The 21,612-nt window shown below is 32.0% G+C and overlaps 2 protein-coding genes across 7 annotated transcripts in view; one reads left to right on the top strand and one right to left on the bottom strand.

The window, feature by feature from the left end:
- LOC134158493 (uncharacterized) overlaps positions 1 to 21,612 on the top strand; it is a 494,286-nt gene that overhangs the window by 205,100 nt on the left and 267,574 nt on the right. The gene's annotated exons all lie outside the window — the stretch shown is intronic.
- Positions 1 to 21,612, bottom strand: part of GRIK2 (glutamate ionotropic receptor kainate type subunit 2) — a 405,127-nt gene that overhangs the window by 170,551 nt on the left and 212,964 nt on the right. For 5 of the 6 annotated variants that reach the window (XM_062608483.1, XM_062608485.1, XM_062608484.1 and 2 more), the window contains 4 exons: positions 20,685 to 20,828; positions 19,267 to 19,374; positions 12,199 to 12,312; positions 1,873 to 2,079 (listed from right to left, as the gene is read on the bottom strand). In XM_062608483.1, coding sequence (XP_062464467.1) covers positions 1,873 to 2,079; positions 12,199 to 12,312; positions 19,267 to 19,374; positions 20,685 to 20,828 — 573 coding nt within the window. The remainder of the gene's footprint in view (positions 1 to 1,872; positions 2,080 to 12,198; positions 12,313 to 19,266; positions 19,375 to 20,684; positions 20,829 to 21,612) is intronic. The other variant, XM_062608486.1, reaches the window with a different exon arrangement.

The following is a 21,612-nucleotide window of genomic DNA, read 5'->3' as shown; positions in this document are numbered from 1 at the left end:
ATCAAATATGATAACTGTATTTGGAATTTTCTTAATTATTGTCACCTGAAGTTTGACTTGCTAATAAAATGTACCAATAACATGCATGCAAATAAAGGGCACAGATGCATAAATAAATTGCATGTATTCAAGTAGGTTACAAAATAAGATTAGATAAAAACAGAGAAAATTTTAAAGGAAAAGCTTCAAAACTGAGAAACTGTGAGAGATTAGTAAAAGTTGTGATCCCAGTTAAGAATTTAGATTACATCTTCCATTAGGCACTAGCACAGTATATAACCTTTTTTCACTCCTAAGTAAACATCATTTCAAAAGGCAAAATAAATTTTGATATAAGTTTAGTTATATGTTATCTGTGGGAAAAAGGAACATACGTCTGCTATCAAGAGGAAAGGATTGGAAAAGTTCCAGTTCCACATACTTAACTGCTGAACTTCTTCAAATGCTTTTTATTTCAAGATTATATTAATTGGAAAATTTAGGAGGCCATACTTATCCAAGAAATCTTTAGGGGCGAATAATAAAAACATACCAAAATGTGATTTTTTTTTTGCTTCTGAAGAATTATATAAGAAATACTTCCACAATATCCACCCCAATTGTTGAAAATTAGTTCCAATCATTGAAAATTAGTTCCAAATGATGATGTTATTTAACAACTATCAAATCTAATAGCAATGAATACTTATACATTTATACATGTGTGCAAATATGCATGGATAGAGATGGACAGAGAGTTTAGAAAAATGTCTGTTTAATTTCTAAGTATGTATATAAGGTATAATACATACACACATTTAAAGATAATATAAATATAATGCTCCCACACAGTCATCTTAAAAGTGTGGTTAGGCATAATCAGTATCTGTTGCAACAGCAATACCAGATTATTATTTACTAGAAAAGCAAGAAGATAATAACCTTCCTAGTAAATATGAATATTTTGATTAGCACATGTTCTGCCCATCTGCTGAAATCCTACAGCAAATTGAAACAAGATTAGTGAATATTTTTATTTCAGCTATCCATGCACTTTCTGCCACTATTAGCAGGTTTCACTTGAATTAGCCATAAAATTGTCTCCCTTTCTTCCTATGTGACAGTGATGTGCAGAATATGTTTTATCTCTGTTTGACCAAATGCTACTATTATTTGAAGCAATCTGCCCAAATGCGAAAAAGGACAATGACATAATTTTCAAATTTACTAAAATGCTCCCAAGAAACTGAATTTAACTGGCATGATCAACTGGGAACGTATGCTTTGAAAAACAGGAAGGCACTCCTGCCTTACTCATTTACAAGTAATTGTTATGGTATACATTTTGACACACATTGCATTAATTTGCTGCTTTAGTATATGTTGAGATCTGTTTGCACTTTATTGTTACTATTTCAAGAACGATATTCCTGTTCTTGCTGTATATCAAATAATTCATATTAACACTCCATACAGAAATTCCTCTATGAGAAAATCTCCGATCCACTATAAGAAGATGAAACCTGGCTTCTACTGATTAAAAAAAGATGTAGACTTTTGTCACAAAAAATCATATATTTTTTCTCAGAAATAAATTCTGAATACTATCTCTTCTATATTTTGACTTAGGCATATGCCATGGAACAGCTAATCCAGTTTGGTAGAAACAAACACTACCTATAGGCAAAACAGAGATGCAGAACAGTCTTTGTTTAACAAACACATTCTACACTAACGAAATCATTGATGTGAAGCTACTTGCATTACTTTTTTTAAACAGCTGCATATTCCAAAACAGTACTATTCAAATGGCATTATCATAAAATTTTCACAAATAGTATAGACAGAATTGGAATCCAAACTGATAATAGAAGGCTTCAAAAGTTAACTTACATGATCAATTAGTTCACGAACCATTCCGTTCCACTGTCCACTGGCATCTTCCTGGGCTCCGTATTTTCCATCCTCCACCAGTCTAATCTCATAGGAAAATCCAAGGATAGTAGACAGCTCCCTGAGCAGGTCAATGCAATAACCTTCAAATCGATCATTTCCATACAAGGGTTTGTCAGACTTTTTGAACATAACATATGGCTCTTCCTGTAAAAATTAAAAGGACAGAATGGATAATGAGTGCCCCCATAATTTTTGTTTCTTTTTAATCTAAAGTAGTACACTGGCATTATAACACTCCCTGTACAAAGAACTAGAATTAAAAGTAGAATCCTTTTAGATTTTGGTTATGTCTGTCTAAAGTCTTTATTTACCTTCAAACTGAAGTTAGTCAAAAGACCATCTTTCTCATTTTTATTAAAAAAAAAGAAAAAAATTACACTGAAACACTACAGACGTATCTTCAAGGAATACATATAAAACCAAATTTAAGTGTCCCTTTTAACAAATTACATTATACATTAAAATCAAATACATTGTTTGTATGGACATTGTAAGCCTCTTGAAATGCAGAAACAGTGTTCTTTGGCAACTGAAACAAATTAATTCAGACCCTAAACATCAAACGTTTAAAGTATTATGATTTACACTTTTCTTTACACAAGTATTTTAGCTGTTTTCTCAATGCTTTTCCAGGTAAAGTGTAGAAAACCTACAGGAGGAGGCAAATTTCAGTGAAAATTCCTACTGTTCTGTTGCCTCAAATTATAGTCTATTTCCAAGACCGTAGCAAAACCAGGAAAAAGTTAACTCAAAATCAAATTCCATGACGTACAGTCCATGAAAATTTATTTTCTTTAAACATTTTCTTATATTTAGTTTAAATTACAATGTGACTTTTTTGCATATAGTGGTCTGCAAACAAATTAAAATAATTGACAATGTATTCATAATTATGAGAAAAAAACAACATTTAGCAAAAGATAAGATTTTTACATCTGTTTCTCAGTATAGGATAGCCTTCCTCAAATGAATGACAAAAACACAAATACCAAATGGTATCGTTTTCCACTACAATATGGCACCAATATTCAAGTTTTATTTGATAGATGAAATACACAGCTCAGTCTTTGGTCACGTGTTAGACATGTTTTTTTTCATTTTTTAGAATAATAAAAAATAAGCACCAAGTAAGGTAAGACAAATGATAGTAGATGCAATTACTGCAGCAGATATAAGTTGCAATGAATAATCAGATAAACTCTCCAGGGTAACTTAACAAAATTCATGGAGCCCTAAACCTCCACATCAGCACTCATTGGGGTTAAAGCACTTCATTCTACACACATCCAACAGCTTTAATAAAGATTTGTCAGCATTCCTGATGTAAACATGTGTCTTGAGGTGTCCCATGATTTAAGCATTATATCAGCATAAAACTGGAACTTAGCATGTAAAATTTTACTCAAAATGAAAAGGAGAGCCCAGGAAGATCTCTTGCTTTCTTTAAAGAAGTGTAAAAGGACAATTGTTATGAAATATCTCACATACGACATCTCACATATAACAACTGTAAGAAAAACGTTTTTCAGGGGAAATCAGGATTCCTTAATGAAATCACACTACTGGCCAAGCACAAGCGGTACCAAGACAAAACACAGAAAGTGCAGAAAAGTAGCAAACCTCAAGCATGAATTCTTCAATCAACAGAAACTTGAAAGAAAGTGGGGAGGAAGTGAAATGTAGCTCAAAAATGTGAAGGGCACATGGAAAAGACAAGAAAACAACAACAACAAAAAAAAACACACACACAAAAAAAAAACAAACCCAAACATAAAACTGATGCAGGGACTACATGCTTTATGTGTTCAAGTTTTAAATTTATAGCATGTGCTAATGTAAAACTGGCTACTAAATACACTCTTAGGAAATTGTCTATGCATTAAACACGTGGATGACCATTGCTTCTTGGTGGATTATTACTTCCACAAAAATATTTCAGTAGGACAATTATCATTGATAATGTAGACAGGTTATTTAAATTGAATGATTGCTAGATATTAAAATATTTATTTTAACTTTGTTCATATTTTAATTTTATCCTTCAGCTCCTGAAATCATGACCCTTAAAAATCACTATAACACATCACAAAACAAGTTGGTCAGACTTGCTTTCAAAATGTTTACAAAATGTTCCTTAAGATCTTCTAAGCATTTTCAGCTGAAATTAATAGTCTTTCAACTAGACACATTTCCCTAGAGTGAAAAATAAACAAACAACAAAACCTTCCCTTTAGCATTTTCATTATGGCTTGGAATGACACGAGTAGCTTCCAGCAAAAGCCACTGAATAAGCACTGTCCATACACAAGTGCTCCAAGAAAAATATTCCTGAAAAAATCCTCATGCAGAGTCATTTCCAGAAAACATGTTTACTCTGAATTAACTTAGGCTACAGAAAATTGATTCTACCATGTATTTTTATCAAGTATTCTTGTCCCGAAATGAGAGCAACCAAAGGGAGAGTTATCGAAATTTAAAAACAACACTTTACTTCAACCTAATTAATTTTGCTTCCGGTTAAGCTTACTCTTGATGCATGAAATTTGCCAACTTTGTAGCATACCTTTGACCAGCTCAACAGTAATTACCCAAATGAAGTTTATATAAATAGAAACACTTAGAACATGAAAATAAAGAACAAGATAAAGGGCATTGGGAACAATGAAAGAGATGAAAGGGACATGGGTTAATAAATTTTTAGTATCAGTAGCTTACATCTGAAATTCAGGGTTAGATAAACTGACATTTTCTCACAAGTTTAAATCATAAAAGTTTATAAACCTTGTTCAAGAATGAGAGTCTAAATTACATAAAATCAAAAGGTTCACATATATAATTATACACCTAATTATACAGTCATATAATTCATAGTATTTAATGTAAATACTTTTAGAACAAGGAAGAAATGAAAAATGTACATGCAGTACACTCCTTCCAAAGTTCAGTGTATACCTACATCACCAAACTATCAAATTTAAAGTTTTCAAGCACTAGTTTTGCTTCAACTGTTTATACTTCATATGAGTAGCTTTGTCTCTGAAGGGAAAGTCTTCATCCCACTATTTCTTTTTAAAATAGGGGGTTTAGAGGAAGAAAAATAGCAAGCAAACAATGAAAAAGCTTTGATTCTTCAATTGAGGTATACCGCCAATATCTTTACCACTCGGGATAACAGTATAACAAACAAGTATATAGTAGGATGGAATTTTTCTTTTCCAGAAATGTTATTCTATGCCTTAGGAGTTTTTAAATACAGATGAATTCCATCCTGTGATACTCTGCAGAATTCTGCAGGATCTGAGATCGTGAAGGATAGGATCATGATCTAAGATCATGGGGGCATAGGGCTTGATTCTCAGATCATTCTAGTCCTGTGAAAGTAGGTAAATGAAAGACAGTCAATTCTAGTAACTCAAAAGATGATATAATACAAAGTGATCTTGTTTCATAAAATGCAGGTTTATGGCTAGTTAAAAAGGCATCTAATTTATGTGGCCTTTCTCTCAGCACAAGGAAAATCAATTATCTGTAAAGGAGCTACCTAGTCCAGTTGACTAGAAAGGAGTAAGTATTCATTCATTACAAAACATTATGAGAAGGAAATGAATCAGACCTAGAGAAGATGTAAGGAAGAAAAAAAGTTTTATTAAAAACCTGCTAATGATAATTTTCAGGATAAAAATAAATGAGAAGAATCAGAATCATCAGGAAAATATGCCTAGTGTCAGGTGTCCCTGCCCATCTCAGGGGGGCTGGAACTAGATGATCTTAATGTCCTTTCAACCCTAATTGTTCTATGATTCTAAAGTAAAACTACTGTAAATAAACATATGGTCACAAGGAAGAGTAAAGTAGCAGGTAGATTAAAAATTGTATCTGTAACTACAAAATAAATCCTTGAAAAGTATTTCTTGAGTAATACAGAAAAATTACTAGTTCATTCAAGATTGATATGACCCTCAAGTGACAGATGACTGCTCTTTTCATGCAAACGTTTTGTTTACATGTACTGGTGTTGAATAAAGACATTTTGTCTTATTGATAAGTTGGTGTCTCCTGGCTGCATGGTGAACTTTAAGCACCGTGATTTTTATCAGTAGCTTTATGTGCTAATATTCCATGAATATAAACAATTGGCTTTCTCATAATAACTCTCTAAATTGCATTATTTCTATAATACACAGCAAGGATACTATCTCCAAAGAGTTTTTTCTTTAGGTATGTCAATATAAGAGTTTTTCCACTACACATTTTCATGTGTTTCATTTGCAAAATTTATCTGTATTTGGTTTTGAATAAATAAGTTGAATCACAAACTTCAAGCTTCCCTACACAATAAAAGATTTTTCTTGTGTTTCTACATGTTAAATTTATATTACAGTTTTACAGACTTGTGTAATGTTTAAAATGAACAGCTAATACTTGAATGAAACACACTTATTCTATGAAACTGTGAGCATAGAAAAAAATTACTGGTTGATTTTTTTATTATCATTGTTTTGTAGACTTGATTGATATGTTTCTTTTTCAGACTTAGACAAAAAATACTTACTTGAATTATTACTGTGAGCTTATTAAATGTCAACTACAAAGATATTCGTCGAAATGGCAACAATAAATTCTACATTCCAATTTTAATTTTTATGGATAGTTATCTACATCATCAGTATTAGCATTACTATCAGTACTGAGAAAAGCAAAACAAGACAAAAGTGGAATCCCTGATGAAAACAGAAAAAACATCTTCAAAATTTGACACTGTTAGAACAGAGAATTCTAATCATTAGCTTCTGTTCACCATGGATATTGGAGTTAAAAGGCTGCCATTTCTAACTAACATGTATGTCAGATTTAAGGAATACACAACAGGCTTTCACAGTTGGCAGTCAAAATTCAAGTGGGAGAGGAGAAGCAATCCACTAGTTACAGTCAATCAAAATAATGTAAAATATTAGGCATCTCACTACTCATTTGATCTAGCCACGATATTCTATAGAAAAAACTACGACCAGACACAAAAAAACCTGCAAAATCACCTACTTCCACTATACTGTCTATAATGTACATTAATTATGAAAATCCTTATTTGACATCTAAAATATTTTCTGGATGAGTCACTAGTATGACCTTTTGGATCATGAAACACGTAGTCATAACTATGTTTTGGTTAATCACAGCCTGAAGAACTCAAGCCATAGTTGTTCTTTTCTGCACTTCCGCTCCTCATTTTATCACACTGCTAAAAAAATAAGTTTTATTTATTCCCCTACATTTTACTCAACTTTAGCCAGACTTTAAGTTAATTCATCTGCATCTCAAGAAAGTGCACTAAGTTTCCACTCCAGTAAAGCAAAACAAATATGAGTGAATGCCTATTTCAAGCAAAAACACTTGACTCAATAAACCACAGAATGTGAAAGTGCTAAACTGTTGCAACAGTGCAGCCTGTACTAACCTATTTTTCAGCTGAACTGAATCATACTGTCTTCATGATGCATGAAGAATATCAAAGACATTATTAGCTCTTACCATAATGGAAAGCAAAACATAATTTTCTTATGATGTGTCTTAAATTTTCAAAAGACTGTGGGGAAAAACTAAGAAAAAAAATGCAAAACCTAGACATCTGGTAAATACAGCAGGCATTTTCCTAGACTGATGGTCCTTGGTGCTCATAAACCCAACAAAGGAGTTATAAATTGATCCTTGCCATTAAGTAGAAGTATAGTTTTATTACTAACATTTAATAATAAAAGGTAATTGAAGCACTAGAAAATTGAGAGAAGTTTGGGTTGAGGCTGTAAATTTGGAATCCAAAGTACTTCTCAGTCCTTATGCAAAGATATAAATAAATGGTCATCCTACCTTCTTTTTGCACTCAGCCAGGAGAAAAATAGCTTTATTGACCTTTTTTTACCAAGTCAAACTTTAACTTGTGCTGATCCTACTGCACTCATTCATATACTATGACTCCCTTCAAAACTCATAATTCTTTTTCTGGTAAGCATCAGTTACTTTTACATTTGAAATACAAACAAGCATTGTGGCCAAGCATATTGCTGCATACTTAGCAAGTCTGAAGGCCAGAAATGTTATTAGAAGTACAATTAGAATTGCTATTGATTGAATCAGTATTGATTGATTCATTCCAGAATGATAACAATACTAATTATGAGAAAATGCCTGCTCACCAGTATCTTTCCTCAATATATCCCGTAAAACTGAAAATTAAAAATATTATACATTTGCAACTCTGTCTACAAAGACATCCATCTTTATAAAGATAAAATGATATTTTTATATATATTATTTTATATTATTATTTATATTCTTTTATATTTATATATATATAAATTTAAAATCTGAAAAACTAGCCATTACAATCTCATGTTTTAAATATCCTTTGGGTGCAAAAGAAAGGGAGAGAAAGTATCCAAAATGAAAAATGGCATACCTAAAAAAAAAAAAGTCAGATACTGAAACCTTGGTCTTCACTTAATTTTACATCTTGATTTTGAAAACAAGATGGCATTTCTACAGGATCAGATTTTTAAACATTATAAAAAGTAGTACTTATAAATAAAATACAGTTTGGGGTTATTACATTTTGAGCTAAATAAAACTGTTTAGAAAATCTATTATAATTATTCCTTCTAAAATATTCAGAGTGATTTTTTCAGAGAAGTATAGATAAAGAAGTATTTTCATATTCCAAAAGTAACAAAACCCTTACGTTTGAAATTATCACGCACCTTTCATAAATTTAACATATTTCTTAAAACTATCAGAATTGACAACTGTGAGCTGTTCAGAACTATGATCTAAACTGATATAGAAAAGCACATGAACACTAATTACAAGGGAAAGGAAAGGGACATTCATTTCACCAGAACAGGACAAATCAATCTGTGCAAGATGTATAGGCTAGTATGTAACTTAGTATAAACAAACACCATGCACATACATTTGTATATATGGAAATTGAATTACAAAGTTTAAAAGTTTCCCAAGTAAACGTAGAATATGTATAAAATAAAAAAAAAATAAAAAAAAATAGTTATATCTAAAATATATTTAAAAAAATCAGAGTTCTGATATTTTGCATAACAGTCAATTTAGGAGCATCAAATAGTAAGAAATCTCTATAAATGGCTTTGAAAGGATTTTTGTTACATTGTTGTGGTTTTTTTGTTTGGTTAGGGTTTTTTTAAACATAGGATATTTAAAATGTACAATTTTAATTATGGAAGAAATTTTGAAGTTTCAATACAGATTTAATTAAAAAAATAACATCAAGAAGATCGAGATATCTAAACCTATGGTTACAAAAAAACACAAACAGCATATTTTTGTTATTGTTATTTTTCAAATTTTTCTCCCTGTAAAAAGCTGACTACCACTCCATCAGATCTGTTCAGCTGGCATTTTGGGCTGCTATAGGGTCAGAACATAGAAACCAGATATGGGTCTGCAACAAAACTACATGCCAGTAGACTTCTGAGAAGTGATAAAGTCCTGGGAGCCCTGACCCCTTCTCAGAATAGAGCTACAGAATAGCTCCAGGAATAATCTTTCAGGCGGTTACCTGTATCATGCATTATGCAGACTTCAATACAAAGATAAGATCACATAGTTCCATCCTTACTTACAGTATGAATTACAGTTTATTATTATTTTGCCTATCAATATATTTTCCTCTGCAGTAGACACAGCTGCAACTGAAACACAGAGTATACTCACAGATGTAAGGATCTTGATGATTGCAATATAAAGGAGGAAAAAATATATTCAGAATTTCAGAAGACAATTAAAAATAAAAGATATACTGGGATCTTTAGAAGGTAAGTTAGTGTGAAGCAGACTACAGAGAAAACTGATCAAGAGTCCACAGCTGGCAGTATACTATAGACTATTGAGAGAAAAGCAGCATAGAAAAATCACGTGAACAGATTTAAATGAGAGAACTGCCCTTTTTTAAAGCAGTATTTTCTAGACTTAAAAAAAGGAAGGTGATGAAGAAGAAAATATGTTTCTATGAGCTGTAGTACTTCATACTGTTCCCCTGTACTGCTACAAAATGAATATTCAGTAATATGCTTTCTGCCTAACAGAAATGTATTTATTAAGCACAAAAAGTTAAAGTTACAAAAGTAATCTAGTACATGTGTTTTCTGCACCGGAAAAATTTTTGGTTCCCTTTGTTATTCTGAGTACCACCCTTATAATGTCTTCAAAGCTGAAAAGTTACTGCAATTATCAAAACTTTTACTAAACAATACCTGAAGTATAATAGGCAGTTACAAGTGAGCAATGTGTAACACCAGTTTGAAGTCCTCATGTTTCTTTTATTTCGATATGTGTAAAGAGGACAGATGCTTATAAAACACCACTAACAAAAGATGCCCCCTTAGAGAAAGTGTAACCTGGATTACAAAAAGCAGTTGCTACCATGGAATTTAGGAATCTACTTTTGTGAGCTTTACAAGTCCAGACATGGTGTTTTTTGTTGATAGCATTGCTACTTATATTTATGTGACTTACCTTTTCTTGAGATCATTATATGAAATAAAATCATGCAAGTGTAAGTACTACCATAGAAAATCAATATGATGCATACAATACATGAACTCAAACCTCACCAATACATAAATAGAATTGTAAATTAAATTTTAACACCTCAAGTTATTGTTTCTTATGTAATCTTACATGGATTTGGTTCTTGTCCCAGTACTGTTATCACTGATCTGGAATCAAGTCTACAATGATTGTTAACTAAGTGTACAGACGATAGGCTGGTGGAATACTGAGTAATGAAAGGAACAGGCCACTTAATAGAGATAGGACTTTATTCTGGAAAGCAGTAATTCTAGAAAGCAATTAGGAAAAATGTGAAACAAAGTTATATATTGGTGGAATTCTTCAAGTAAAATCGTAGGCAGGAAATCTGGGTACAATGCAACAGGAGTAAAGGGAGGGTCAGGTGGAATTACTAAGAAACATTACTTGAAAATGCAGCAGTCCTTACACATATAAAATTTGAAAACTTGTGAAGGGCAGTGGGAAGAAAAAAAGACATGCTAATATGCTAGAAAAGATGCTTTTACTTTAAGGTACTCTAAGAGGTTTATTTTCATTTTATAAAAAGAGAATCACAAGAGATGATATTAAATAACGGTACAAGAGAAAGTTGTGGTAAAACTGTGCTGGTCTTAGCATAACAAGAATTTATGTCTGAAAGTTAGTCACCCATGTTCCAATTATATATCAGGTATGTATTTTTCAATTAGTAGAATAAATGAAACAAAGGACTTTAGTTTGTAGACCCACAAATAAAAACAGACTTTATAAGTGAACAAGTGACCCACTGGGTGGAATTATATGGTTTATGTTAAATAAACGGTTTGAAGCACACTGACATTTTTATCTATGTACATATGAAAATACATTCTAGTTTGAAATGTCAAAATATATCTGTTGGTAAGTAAAAGCTTCTTATTGAAGAATAAAACTGATAGGAAGTGAATTCTTTCCTTGATATTTACAAATTCATAATAATGGTGGCAGCAGGCAAACTGGAAGGTTTTTCATTTTGTTTGAAATTAAAATTACTATTTCTAAATTATGATGTGAAATTAGGGAACATTTATTTTTATGTAACTAAATATATACAATTATAAATAAAAAGTACCTCATTCACAACTGAATTTGTCAACAATGGAAATAAAAAGTAAGCTACTTAAAATATTTATTTGATCTAGTTCAAATAGCCCAATTAAATTTTTGTATTATTAAAAATTTCAATTTAATAATCAAGTAATAATGGTGATGAAAATAAATGTTAAATACTGAGTACTTTCATTAGAGGTAATGGTGTTAGATTAGCAAATGAAATCAATAAATTTTGCTGGCTAGAATTGTCAGGCTCACAGCCAAACCACTTTCTTAAACAAACACCTTTTGTCCTCTCATATAGTACTGAACCAAAAATCTTTGTGAAGAAACCAGACAATTATGTCAATAATAATGAAAGTGAATTTACTAATCAGCTAAAATAACTCCACAATTGAGATAATGTACCTACCATTTAGATAAAAGTAAATATCCATGACTAGCTTAACAGCTGGAGTTCATTCATGATGCAGTAATTTCTAAGTAACTATAACATATACTACAGAGTGTTTATTAGTGTTGTAATTAGTACAGCAAATTCTATTATCTTTTCAGTATAACTGTACTTCTGGAAAAGCAAATATAATTACTTACCAAGATGGTGGTAACAATTAAAGAACGATTAGACAAGGAATCTGTGATGTTTGCTGGTTTTCCTTTCTGATTCTCTGTCATGTTAAGCCCACTCAATGGATCCCAAGTTCCTACCTATAAAATAGTAAATTACCAGGTAAATTTTCTATTAGTTACATTTCAGCATCCAGAAAAGAACACTAAGAGGAAAAAAAGATTGCTGACCTGAAAAAAAAAAAAAAGAAAAATTATTGAAACCTGTTCTATTATTGTTGGTCATTATGTTTAAAGTTTACTTATTTAATATATGATTCATAATACCTCAAAGTGTTTTGTGAAGTGTAACATTAAGTGGAAAAATTGATGCACAGAATATCTAAAGCTACTGAATACTTTTTTCATTCTTCAAGATAAACCACATCTGAAGGTAACTTAAAAGTTAGTTGGAAATTTATCGAAGAGCAAAGACCATAGTCTCTACAGAAGGATCTACCCTTTTCTGTGACCAGAGAGAATGGCACAGCAGAAAGATGTTTTGGGGTAAATGTAATGGAGAAGACTGAAAGTAGGTTAAGTGCAATAGCTTAACTGATTTACAGATAAATATTCAGTATGTAGCTCTTTTGACATTTTATAACTTGAAATTCTTATTCCAATAAATTCAACAGGATTTTTATTTAAGCAAGAAGGTCCAGGTTTATGCTTTATGGTTCAGCTCAAGGATAGTCTCATGTGCTACATCATAAGTTATGTGGCTTATGAATACATATTTTATCTTCAATTTCATCACTCTAAAACTAAACTGGGCAAGCAGTAAACACGCTATATAAGTTTTAGACATCAGAATGCTTGTATTACTCCACTGTCTTGTCTTAAAAAAACTCCAACAAACCAGAAATATTTCTTTTCTGTTTCTAGACAGGACTTGAAATATCATTACAGATATAAAGCATATCTATACTAAAAATTAATGACATTTTTAAACTATATCTAGAAAGAAAACATTCTGTGAGGTCTGATTTTGAGTATATATAAATATATATATGCATATATAAACACATATTTATTTTTTTTAATCTTAAATACTGATTCCTGAGAAATTTTTTATATACTTTTAAGTGATTTGTTACAGTACAGCTGCTTAGTAAGTTTGGGATGCAATCAGGTATGGGTTAAATAAAGAGAGTTTAATTTCTCAAACTGATAACACAGCAGAATATTAATTAGCAGAAGCTGTAATAGAGGAAAGACAAATTTGCTTTAAGATTTTCTGTTCCACAGAAGTTAATATTTTAGATTTCTTCTTTGCATAACACTTAGTTCCAAGTTGTCACTCCTATGAATGGCTGTGATTCTTGAATTTTGGCCATTCAGTCCCTCATAAACTGATGAAAGAAGCATGAAGGGCAGAAAGAACATGTGTGTCTCAGAAAAATAACTATAAAATAAGATCTAACATATAATTTCAAAGTATTGAAACCAAACCTTACTACAAAAAGCTTTTATTCATTTACTTTTTTAATATTATTTCATTTGGTGCCTTGAAAGGTTTTTAGAAAACCTAGAATGTTCAGACTTGCAGCTTGACCACAATTAAAAAAACTGTAAAAGAATTGAGAATTTAGGTGCGATGTTCTGTTAATTATGGCAATCACAGTGTTTGCTTTACTTCAAAGACCAAGCTAGAATATAGTAGCCAGGAATGACAAAGGTGGGAACTCGAGCCTGTCCCTGGCTCTTCCTTCACTTAAATGAAGCTAGACAATTCTCCTTTATGAAATTCAATTTCAGGTACAAATTTCTAAGAAAACACTATCACCTTATTTGATCAAATCCAAATCCTAAACTCATTATATTGTATACTTTATTCAAGTTCATAATTAAAATTTATCTTGGCTAAAGCTAACACACTGCTAATTAAAATACTTCCTACTCTATTTTTTAATGTAGCCACAGTCACAAGCAAATAAATAAACAACAGTCAGAATTTGGGATTTATATAACTATATAGACTATCCATGGCATTACTTTAAAAAGAAACTTGTCTCGACAAATTATTGCATTATTTTTCTAGATGAGGTTAACTGTACTTATATTGCTATTTTTGTAAATAAAAAAATCTAAGAAATGGACAAAAAACATATGTTCCAAACAAGACATTCTTTGCATTATCTTTATTAATGAGCTCTAACCCAACAACTTATACCACATATGTTGATATATTCTAATATGTATAAGCACCCAGATCACACAAATATCTTTTTAAATTTGTTGCTTCTAGAGAAAACTCTGCATAAACACTGCAGCAAATCCATTCTTTTCTATTTGCTTGAGCACATTTATAATTTTAAAATAGCCTTTTGAACAGAACTGTTAATGTGTTTCCACTATAAAATTTTAAAAGCCAAAAATGTACAAAAAGTAAATTGGAGTATTCTATTACATATAACTGCAGTTCAAACAACTTAAAATTTATTTCTACAGCATTAAATTTATTTCCAACAAAATTTCAAGTTTTCTTAAAAAGTGAAATAAAGTGGTATTCTAATATGTGTTATTAAAAATATTTTCAAGACAAATCCAAAATATAGCCACCATGTAAGCTACTATGAATAAATATAACTTTAATCCAGCCAAAACCAGTAAAATAATTCATCACCCCCCCAAAAAAAATGAAGCATTGCACTGTTCTGTAACTTAAAATTTACTGAGTTTACATATACTCTATAGTTTACTGATCATCATTTTCTTGAGTTGTTATCCAAAAATATTCAATAAAGTAGCTTTCTTACTTTGGCATGTTTGAGAAAAAGTGATCTATTTTTACAAGTAAGCCAGTATTGTTTCAATTATTCTTCTTTTTGAACTTCCTTCAAAACTCTCCTGAGAAAAGTAATATATATTTTTTTTTGGCTCTATGCTGATCAAAACAGCACATACTATTCACAATGAAGAATCACAAGCATTGTATTAGGAAGGATCGCTGATCTTCTGCAGTGGTACCATCTAACTATGCAGCCAAATTCAGAGCAAAGTCCCCAAGAACTGAAAAATGTGTCTCCAGTTTACCATCTTTACTTTCTACTATTCTATTTCTAGAATATCTTTTCTATGAGATATCTCAGAGAGTAGTTAGCAATATCGGTGATTACATAAAAAAAAAATTCTTTATACTGCATTGTAAGTAATATTAGTTCTTTTTATGCCTTTCCATTTGCAAAATGCTTAATTTATTTTGCTTTCTTCAGACACATTTCTTTGCAAATACCATGTTAATAACAATAATGCTGGCTTCCATAGATCTGTTATCTCGTTTTTTTCCCCTAATTTTTACAAAACCTTCTGTTTATGTCACTGATTTTTCCCATGTCATTAATAAAGCTACTAAATAGAGCAAGATCTTACATTGATATGCTGGACAATGAATTACAACTTATTTTGTGTCATTTTTTTTCATCCTGTGTGTAAAGTCTTGAGCAAGGTTGCCAGTCAGTTGTTAACATCTTTATTCAAGAAATGTGTTTCTTCATCAGTGAAAACTTTTCTTAACAAAAATGGTATTAAATTCAGGTGTTTTTTTATCTCCCTAAAGTATAAAGTAATTTTCCTTATGATGCATCTCCAGTGTAAAATACTGATTGACTGATTATAATTTAAATGATATTTTACATATAATACTGGATTGTCACAGTTTTGGATTTTCATTGTGCTTGATCACAAATTGTTTCAATGTGTCCAGAGTGTCTGTTGGCAAATTTTGCTGTATCTTGCATCATTAGCAGCACTCTGATTTTTATAATTCTTTTCATTTTCATCTGACAATGCCAGACATGAATTTTTATTTGGAAATACATACTTCTTATTGATTATGTTTGATTATCACTTTTCATTTAGAGTTTCAGGAACAGATACCTCAGATTTTACATACCTTATGTAAAATCTGAGATCACACATGGCATTATTTTATTTTTTTTTTCTGTTGTCAGTGACTTCAGAAGTTATTGTACTTAAAATACATAATTTAGGTAATTTCCCATTATAGTAACCAGGAAATTTATCTAGGACATTTTTTCCCCAATTCTCAAAAAAAAAAAAAAATTAAAAAATAGGTCTTCTAGAAATACTTCACAATAACTCTTTTCCTGACATGAATGTTTTTCTCCTCAAGATATATCATTTTGTCACAAAAACATTTCAGACTACAGCTGAAATTTTTGAACTGTTGTCCTTCACATAAGATGTCTTTCACTAATATTTTGAAAGAAGTTAGATGAAATAATAGATATTTACAGTATGTAAAAATTGCACATAGCACAGAAAATTCTCACATCCCCATCTTCTCTCATCCCACAAAAATGAATGAATGAATGAATGAATGAATGAATGAATGAATGAATGAATGAATGAATAAATAAATAAATAAATAAATAAAAACTCTTTGGGAACTCTAAGTACATAGGAAGAGAGGCTTGATAAGGTGGTAGTTTGCAAGGAACAGTGGGAACACAAAAGAAAAGGACAAAGATGGTGAGTCTGAAGAAAAAAGAGAAAGCGGATGGAAAAGGCAAAGAGATGAAGGGAGACAAGTGGACAGGTATCAGATGGAAAGGGAAATGGGCAGGGATGGGGAAAAGGAGAGAAGGAGAAAAGAGGGGGAAAGAGCAGGGTGAGAAGGAGAGCATAGCAGAAAGCAGGAGAGGAGCACCGGGATGTAGAGAGAAGTGTACATGTGAAGCAAGGAAGGCAGGGGACAGAGATGGAGGAGGATTTAACACAGCTTTAATAAAGACAATCTGAAGGGAAAATAAAATTTTAAAGAAAACAAAAATAATAATAATAAAAACCACACTAATTTGAGACAGCTTTTTTAAATGAAAGACTGGTTAAAACATATTCTTTCTACTAGGAAGTGTCCAGCTCTAGAGTTTAATGGGCTCACCCTGATTTCAAGTATAGGATATTCTTTCAGAATAACCAAGTTTTCTTCAGAGAAAAATATTTTTCAGCATTGATTTATCTTTCTCAGTAAAAGACCTTATATTTACTAAGCAGTTCAATCTGATGTGCTTAATTTTCCTTTTCCGAATCTCTTATCATTGCACCCTACAGAAACTTCTCTGCTCTTGCTCATATGTATCTTTGTGTGTCATTCCTCATCATTCTTTGACAGTATTTTCCTAACTTCTAAACTTTCTTAATACATGATAACTAATTCCTAGTGCTCTTTTCAAAGACTGTTATCATGTTTTACTGAAAGAATGTTATCACATCCCTTTATCGCAGGGCCATGAGCAGTGGAGGCAATAAAAGTATCTTCCTCTTCTGTGAACTTCCGTATAGGGAGCGCAAGCACATACTGGTTATTTTTAGGCATCCATATCCTTTTCACAACTGTTGTCTCTTACATATCTTTCATTATTATTGTTTCACAAGTTAACTTTTTCCTATTAGGGTTTTTAGAGTACAATATTTCCTGTTGAGTTTTATTTTCTGTTTCTAAACTCTGTAGAGCTTTCTGTTTTATTTCTATATTCTCAGCAGGGTACACGTCTAATATACTCACAACTGAGACGTTTTTTATCCAGAAAACCTATGTTGCTTGGTGGTTCTTAAATTCCACCCAATGTTCTTACAGCTAATCTTGATTACAGAGACTTCCTTTCCTCATTTTCAACAGTTGTGATGTGCATGAAGACTCTTCAGCCACTACTGACATACTTAGCTATTTCTATGTCATCAATTCTTTTATTTATGTTTCCAGTAAGGAAGACAAGTTGCATAATACCTATTCTACTTATACACAACGCTAATTTACTTTCCAAGTCTAATCACTGCTATATTCCTCTCCTCCCCTTCCCCTCCCCCCCCTTAAATTTTTCAAGCCCTTCATAGAATACTTCATAGGAAGAATCTTTACTATCAGTACACTGCTGAATGTTTAAAGACATAGTTTAGTCCTTTAATAATAGGTTTACCACAGGATATTCTAAAATAAGTTATTACCTATGGAAGTGTTTCAAAACAAGCTCACGGCTTCTGAACCTTTTCAAAAATCTTCCTAGTAAAAGAATATTAATATTCTAAAAGTAATATTGAGGGGGAAGTTTTGGATTTGTTCTTTATTCTATTTCCTCCATTCAATGATTTATAAAGGAAAGGGAATACAACTCTGTTGCATGGTGTCTTCCGTTAATTTCTTTTTTTTATTTGTGGCCACAATATCACCTTGGGGGAATAGCTAATAATCCTTTATCTGAAGATGAAGGAAAACATAATGATTACAGAACACCAAATGCCATAGCTATATACAAATGACAAGGCAGATGCAAACTGCAAAACCTTTGTCTGCTGATCACAAGTGTGAGATGCAGCTTCCTGCATTGCTTCTCCATGACAGGGTGGTTGGAGAAGAGAGAGAAGGTGATCTGATTTCAGATCATCATGGTGTCGTGTAGGCAGGATAAATATCTGTACATATTTCCCAGCACCTTTAATTCAAACATGAACAATTTTAGGCTACACAGAAGATAGACAAACCTCTCAGGCTACCTCCTCTTTTTTATTTATTTCTTTTTACAATTTACAGAAGGAATCTTTGTATTCCAAGAAAAGAATCAAAGTTCCCTCTTAAAAAAACAGAAAACTGACAAAATGAAAGAGTTTTTCTCATTCTGTTTAGAAGTAATTCTTCTTGAATCAGTAAGATGTAAAGAAAATGCAAAATACACATACCCACAGGTTCACACATGAGGATAGGAAATGGATTAGAATGATAACTAAAACTAAACTCAATATAGACTGAAGGATATTAATGCATGGCTCTTCCCGGCCCTCCTGAACCATAGAATCATAGAATAGTTAGGGTTGGAAAGGACCTTAAGATCATCTAGTACACATTTAAGAGGACAGTAACTGTCAGATGTCAAGATAACAGCTTTTACTAGAAGACTTTAAAACCAGATATGAAGTTGAGAACAGGTATTTTGTTTCATGTAACATCTGAAATGTTATTGAAAAGGCTACTACATTTAGGGGGTGGGTTTTGTTTTGTTTTTTTCTCATCATTTTGGAGACAAATATCTTACACACCTTTTCAAGTCCTTCTTCCTTGAGGCTGATAACATCTAAATCAAAATCTGTCCTTAAGCCATTGGTTTTGTTGAAAGTTATCCTGCCTGTGAGGCCTTCCCAGTGGGCCTACGGAGAAAGAAAAAACAATTTCTATAATAAATACCTCTTCTTTTGCCCTAAAAGAACAAATTTTATTTCTGCCAAAATGGAAACAAATTATTCACACTAACTAAATAATTTACCTTGTGATTGATTTTTTAAAAACTTATCTTGCATTCATTTATTGTGAATTAAATCAATCTTTCTTCAGTGTTCACACTCAATTTTTTAAACAATTCTCCATGTTAGCCAATAGACTATTTTTACTGCATGAGATAAAAGACTTTTTTTGTTTTCATTGCTCTATCATCTGTGCATACATTTCCCCTTCTGCTTCCCTACATGCCTCCACCTTCCCGTCCTAAAACTGCAATTTCTTTCATTGATGTGGATTTCATTTTTCTGTCATGAGATTTTAGTCAAATGAAGTTTTACTTTTGCAAGATGCTGAGTCCCCTGAAACTACACTGAGACAGCAAAAATTGAGGTCACTGAAACAGTCTTTCAGAGCCAATTCCTTAAATTTATTAAAGTACAGTATCTTCATTTCTTTATAACTGAAAGTGTGACTAATTCTAAAACTATATGGAAGTGGTGGAGAGACTGTGGAGAGACTGTGGAAAACAAAATTATTATTCTATAAGACTCAATGCTAAAACCAAGGTTTTTATTTCATCACAAATAGTTTTATCACAGCATTTTAGAATGAGCAATACTGCATTAGGTATTACTTACAGTACAAGACTTGAATACTCTATGGTGTTCATCTTTAGCACCTTAATTCTCTTGACTTTATTTTAAATGACTGTCTGTATCTAAATAGCATAATAGGAGACCAAGGCCACATACATTAATTCACCATGGGAGGGAAGGGCGGGGGGGGGGGGCAGTGAGAGAGAGAAAGAAAGTTAAATCGGGGAATAATTTTCATTCTTGACTTCTTTGAACATATGCCAGTAATGAGTTGCTGAATTTTTCGCAATCAGTCTATGGTCTATAGCTTGGGGGTTCAGGGCTTTGGATTTTTTTTTGCCACGTTTGACACACACACTATACGTCCCAATGATTTACAAACAAAACTTTTATTTAGAATGCAGTTCTTTCATCTTTTTATGTTTCTCTGTTCCAACTTATACATCAGGAAAACCCACTTTCAAATAAAAATGTTGTCTTGGCTGATAAACTCCTTACACACAACAAGCTGAGAGATTCCCATTTACTGAAAAAAAAAAAAAAAAGAAAAAGAAAAACGGCAGAATTCAAGTAGAATAGACACAAAAGAAAGTAGGAGTAGGGAGAAAGGAAAGCAATGAAGCAGAACACTATTAGTGACTTACCTCCTTAATGAGACTCATAAAGCGGGTCCCAAAGCGCCATGGTTTGTGGCGATTGCACTGTAGTGAACTGACAGTCATTTGTGGGAACTGCTGGACAGCCACTGACACCACATGAACTGCATCATACATTAGCGCTGCATCCGTCTGAAATTAGAATGAAATTGGAACCATGAACACACAAAAAAAAATATGTGACAGCCCAGTAGTGAGAGAAGGAAACAAGAACTTAGCCCTGCTCACTTTGTTAAAGAGAGCAAATGATCTGATTGCTTGTGTAACACTGTAAAATGCAACTTTATTGCCAAGTCCTAAATAAAATGCGTTGGAACCTTCAGACTCAGCTTTTCTCTTTTTAGTGCTGAAATAAGGGCCCAAATACCAATATTTCAGGATCACAGGAGAACACTGGTATTTCTAATCTCACATTACTTTAAAAAAAAAAGTGCATTATGAGGCTATATATATCATTATATACATTTTTGATTCAAACCAGTCATTTTCATGAGTGAGGCAAAAGAAAAAAAAAATGAAGAGCAGATTATTAAGGTAGCTATGAATGAAAGTGCGCAGACTAAGGAAATACTGATTTTCTGTTTTGAAATTACCACCTAGAGTCCCACAGGTACTCAACTGATTCATTAACAACTTTTTTTATGGGTATCAGTTTAAATCCCTGTGACAGATCTATCCAGCATCTTCTATAAATAAGAGGCAATTTAGAATTACATTAAAATACACATGCATTTTAATAGTTTTCATGTCCCATCCAAATAAATAGGCTCTTTATGCGTGGTATGTGTTAACCAATGTTGCATTAGCAAAGGACAGAGGCAGCCACTCAGTACAGCCTGGCATGTTGTACAAGAAACTGACATCTCTCTCCTGTTCTATCTGATAAACAGAGGCAAGCCTTGGAACCAAATGCAAG

This window comes from Pezoporus occidentalis, unplaced genomic scaffold, assembly GCF_034315485.1.
Source record: "Pezoporus occidentalis ecotype Australia unplaced genomic scaffold, CSIRO_AGI_Poc_V1 ctg13, whole genome shotgun sequence".
Taxonomy (NCBI): Eukaryota; Metazoa; Chordata; class Aves; order Psittaciformes; family Psittacidae; genus Pezoporus; species Pezoporus occidentalis.
The sequence above is the reverse complement of the archived record's forward strand: the minus strand, read 5'-3'. Positions and strand labels throughout refer to the sequence as shown.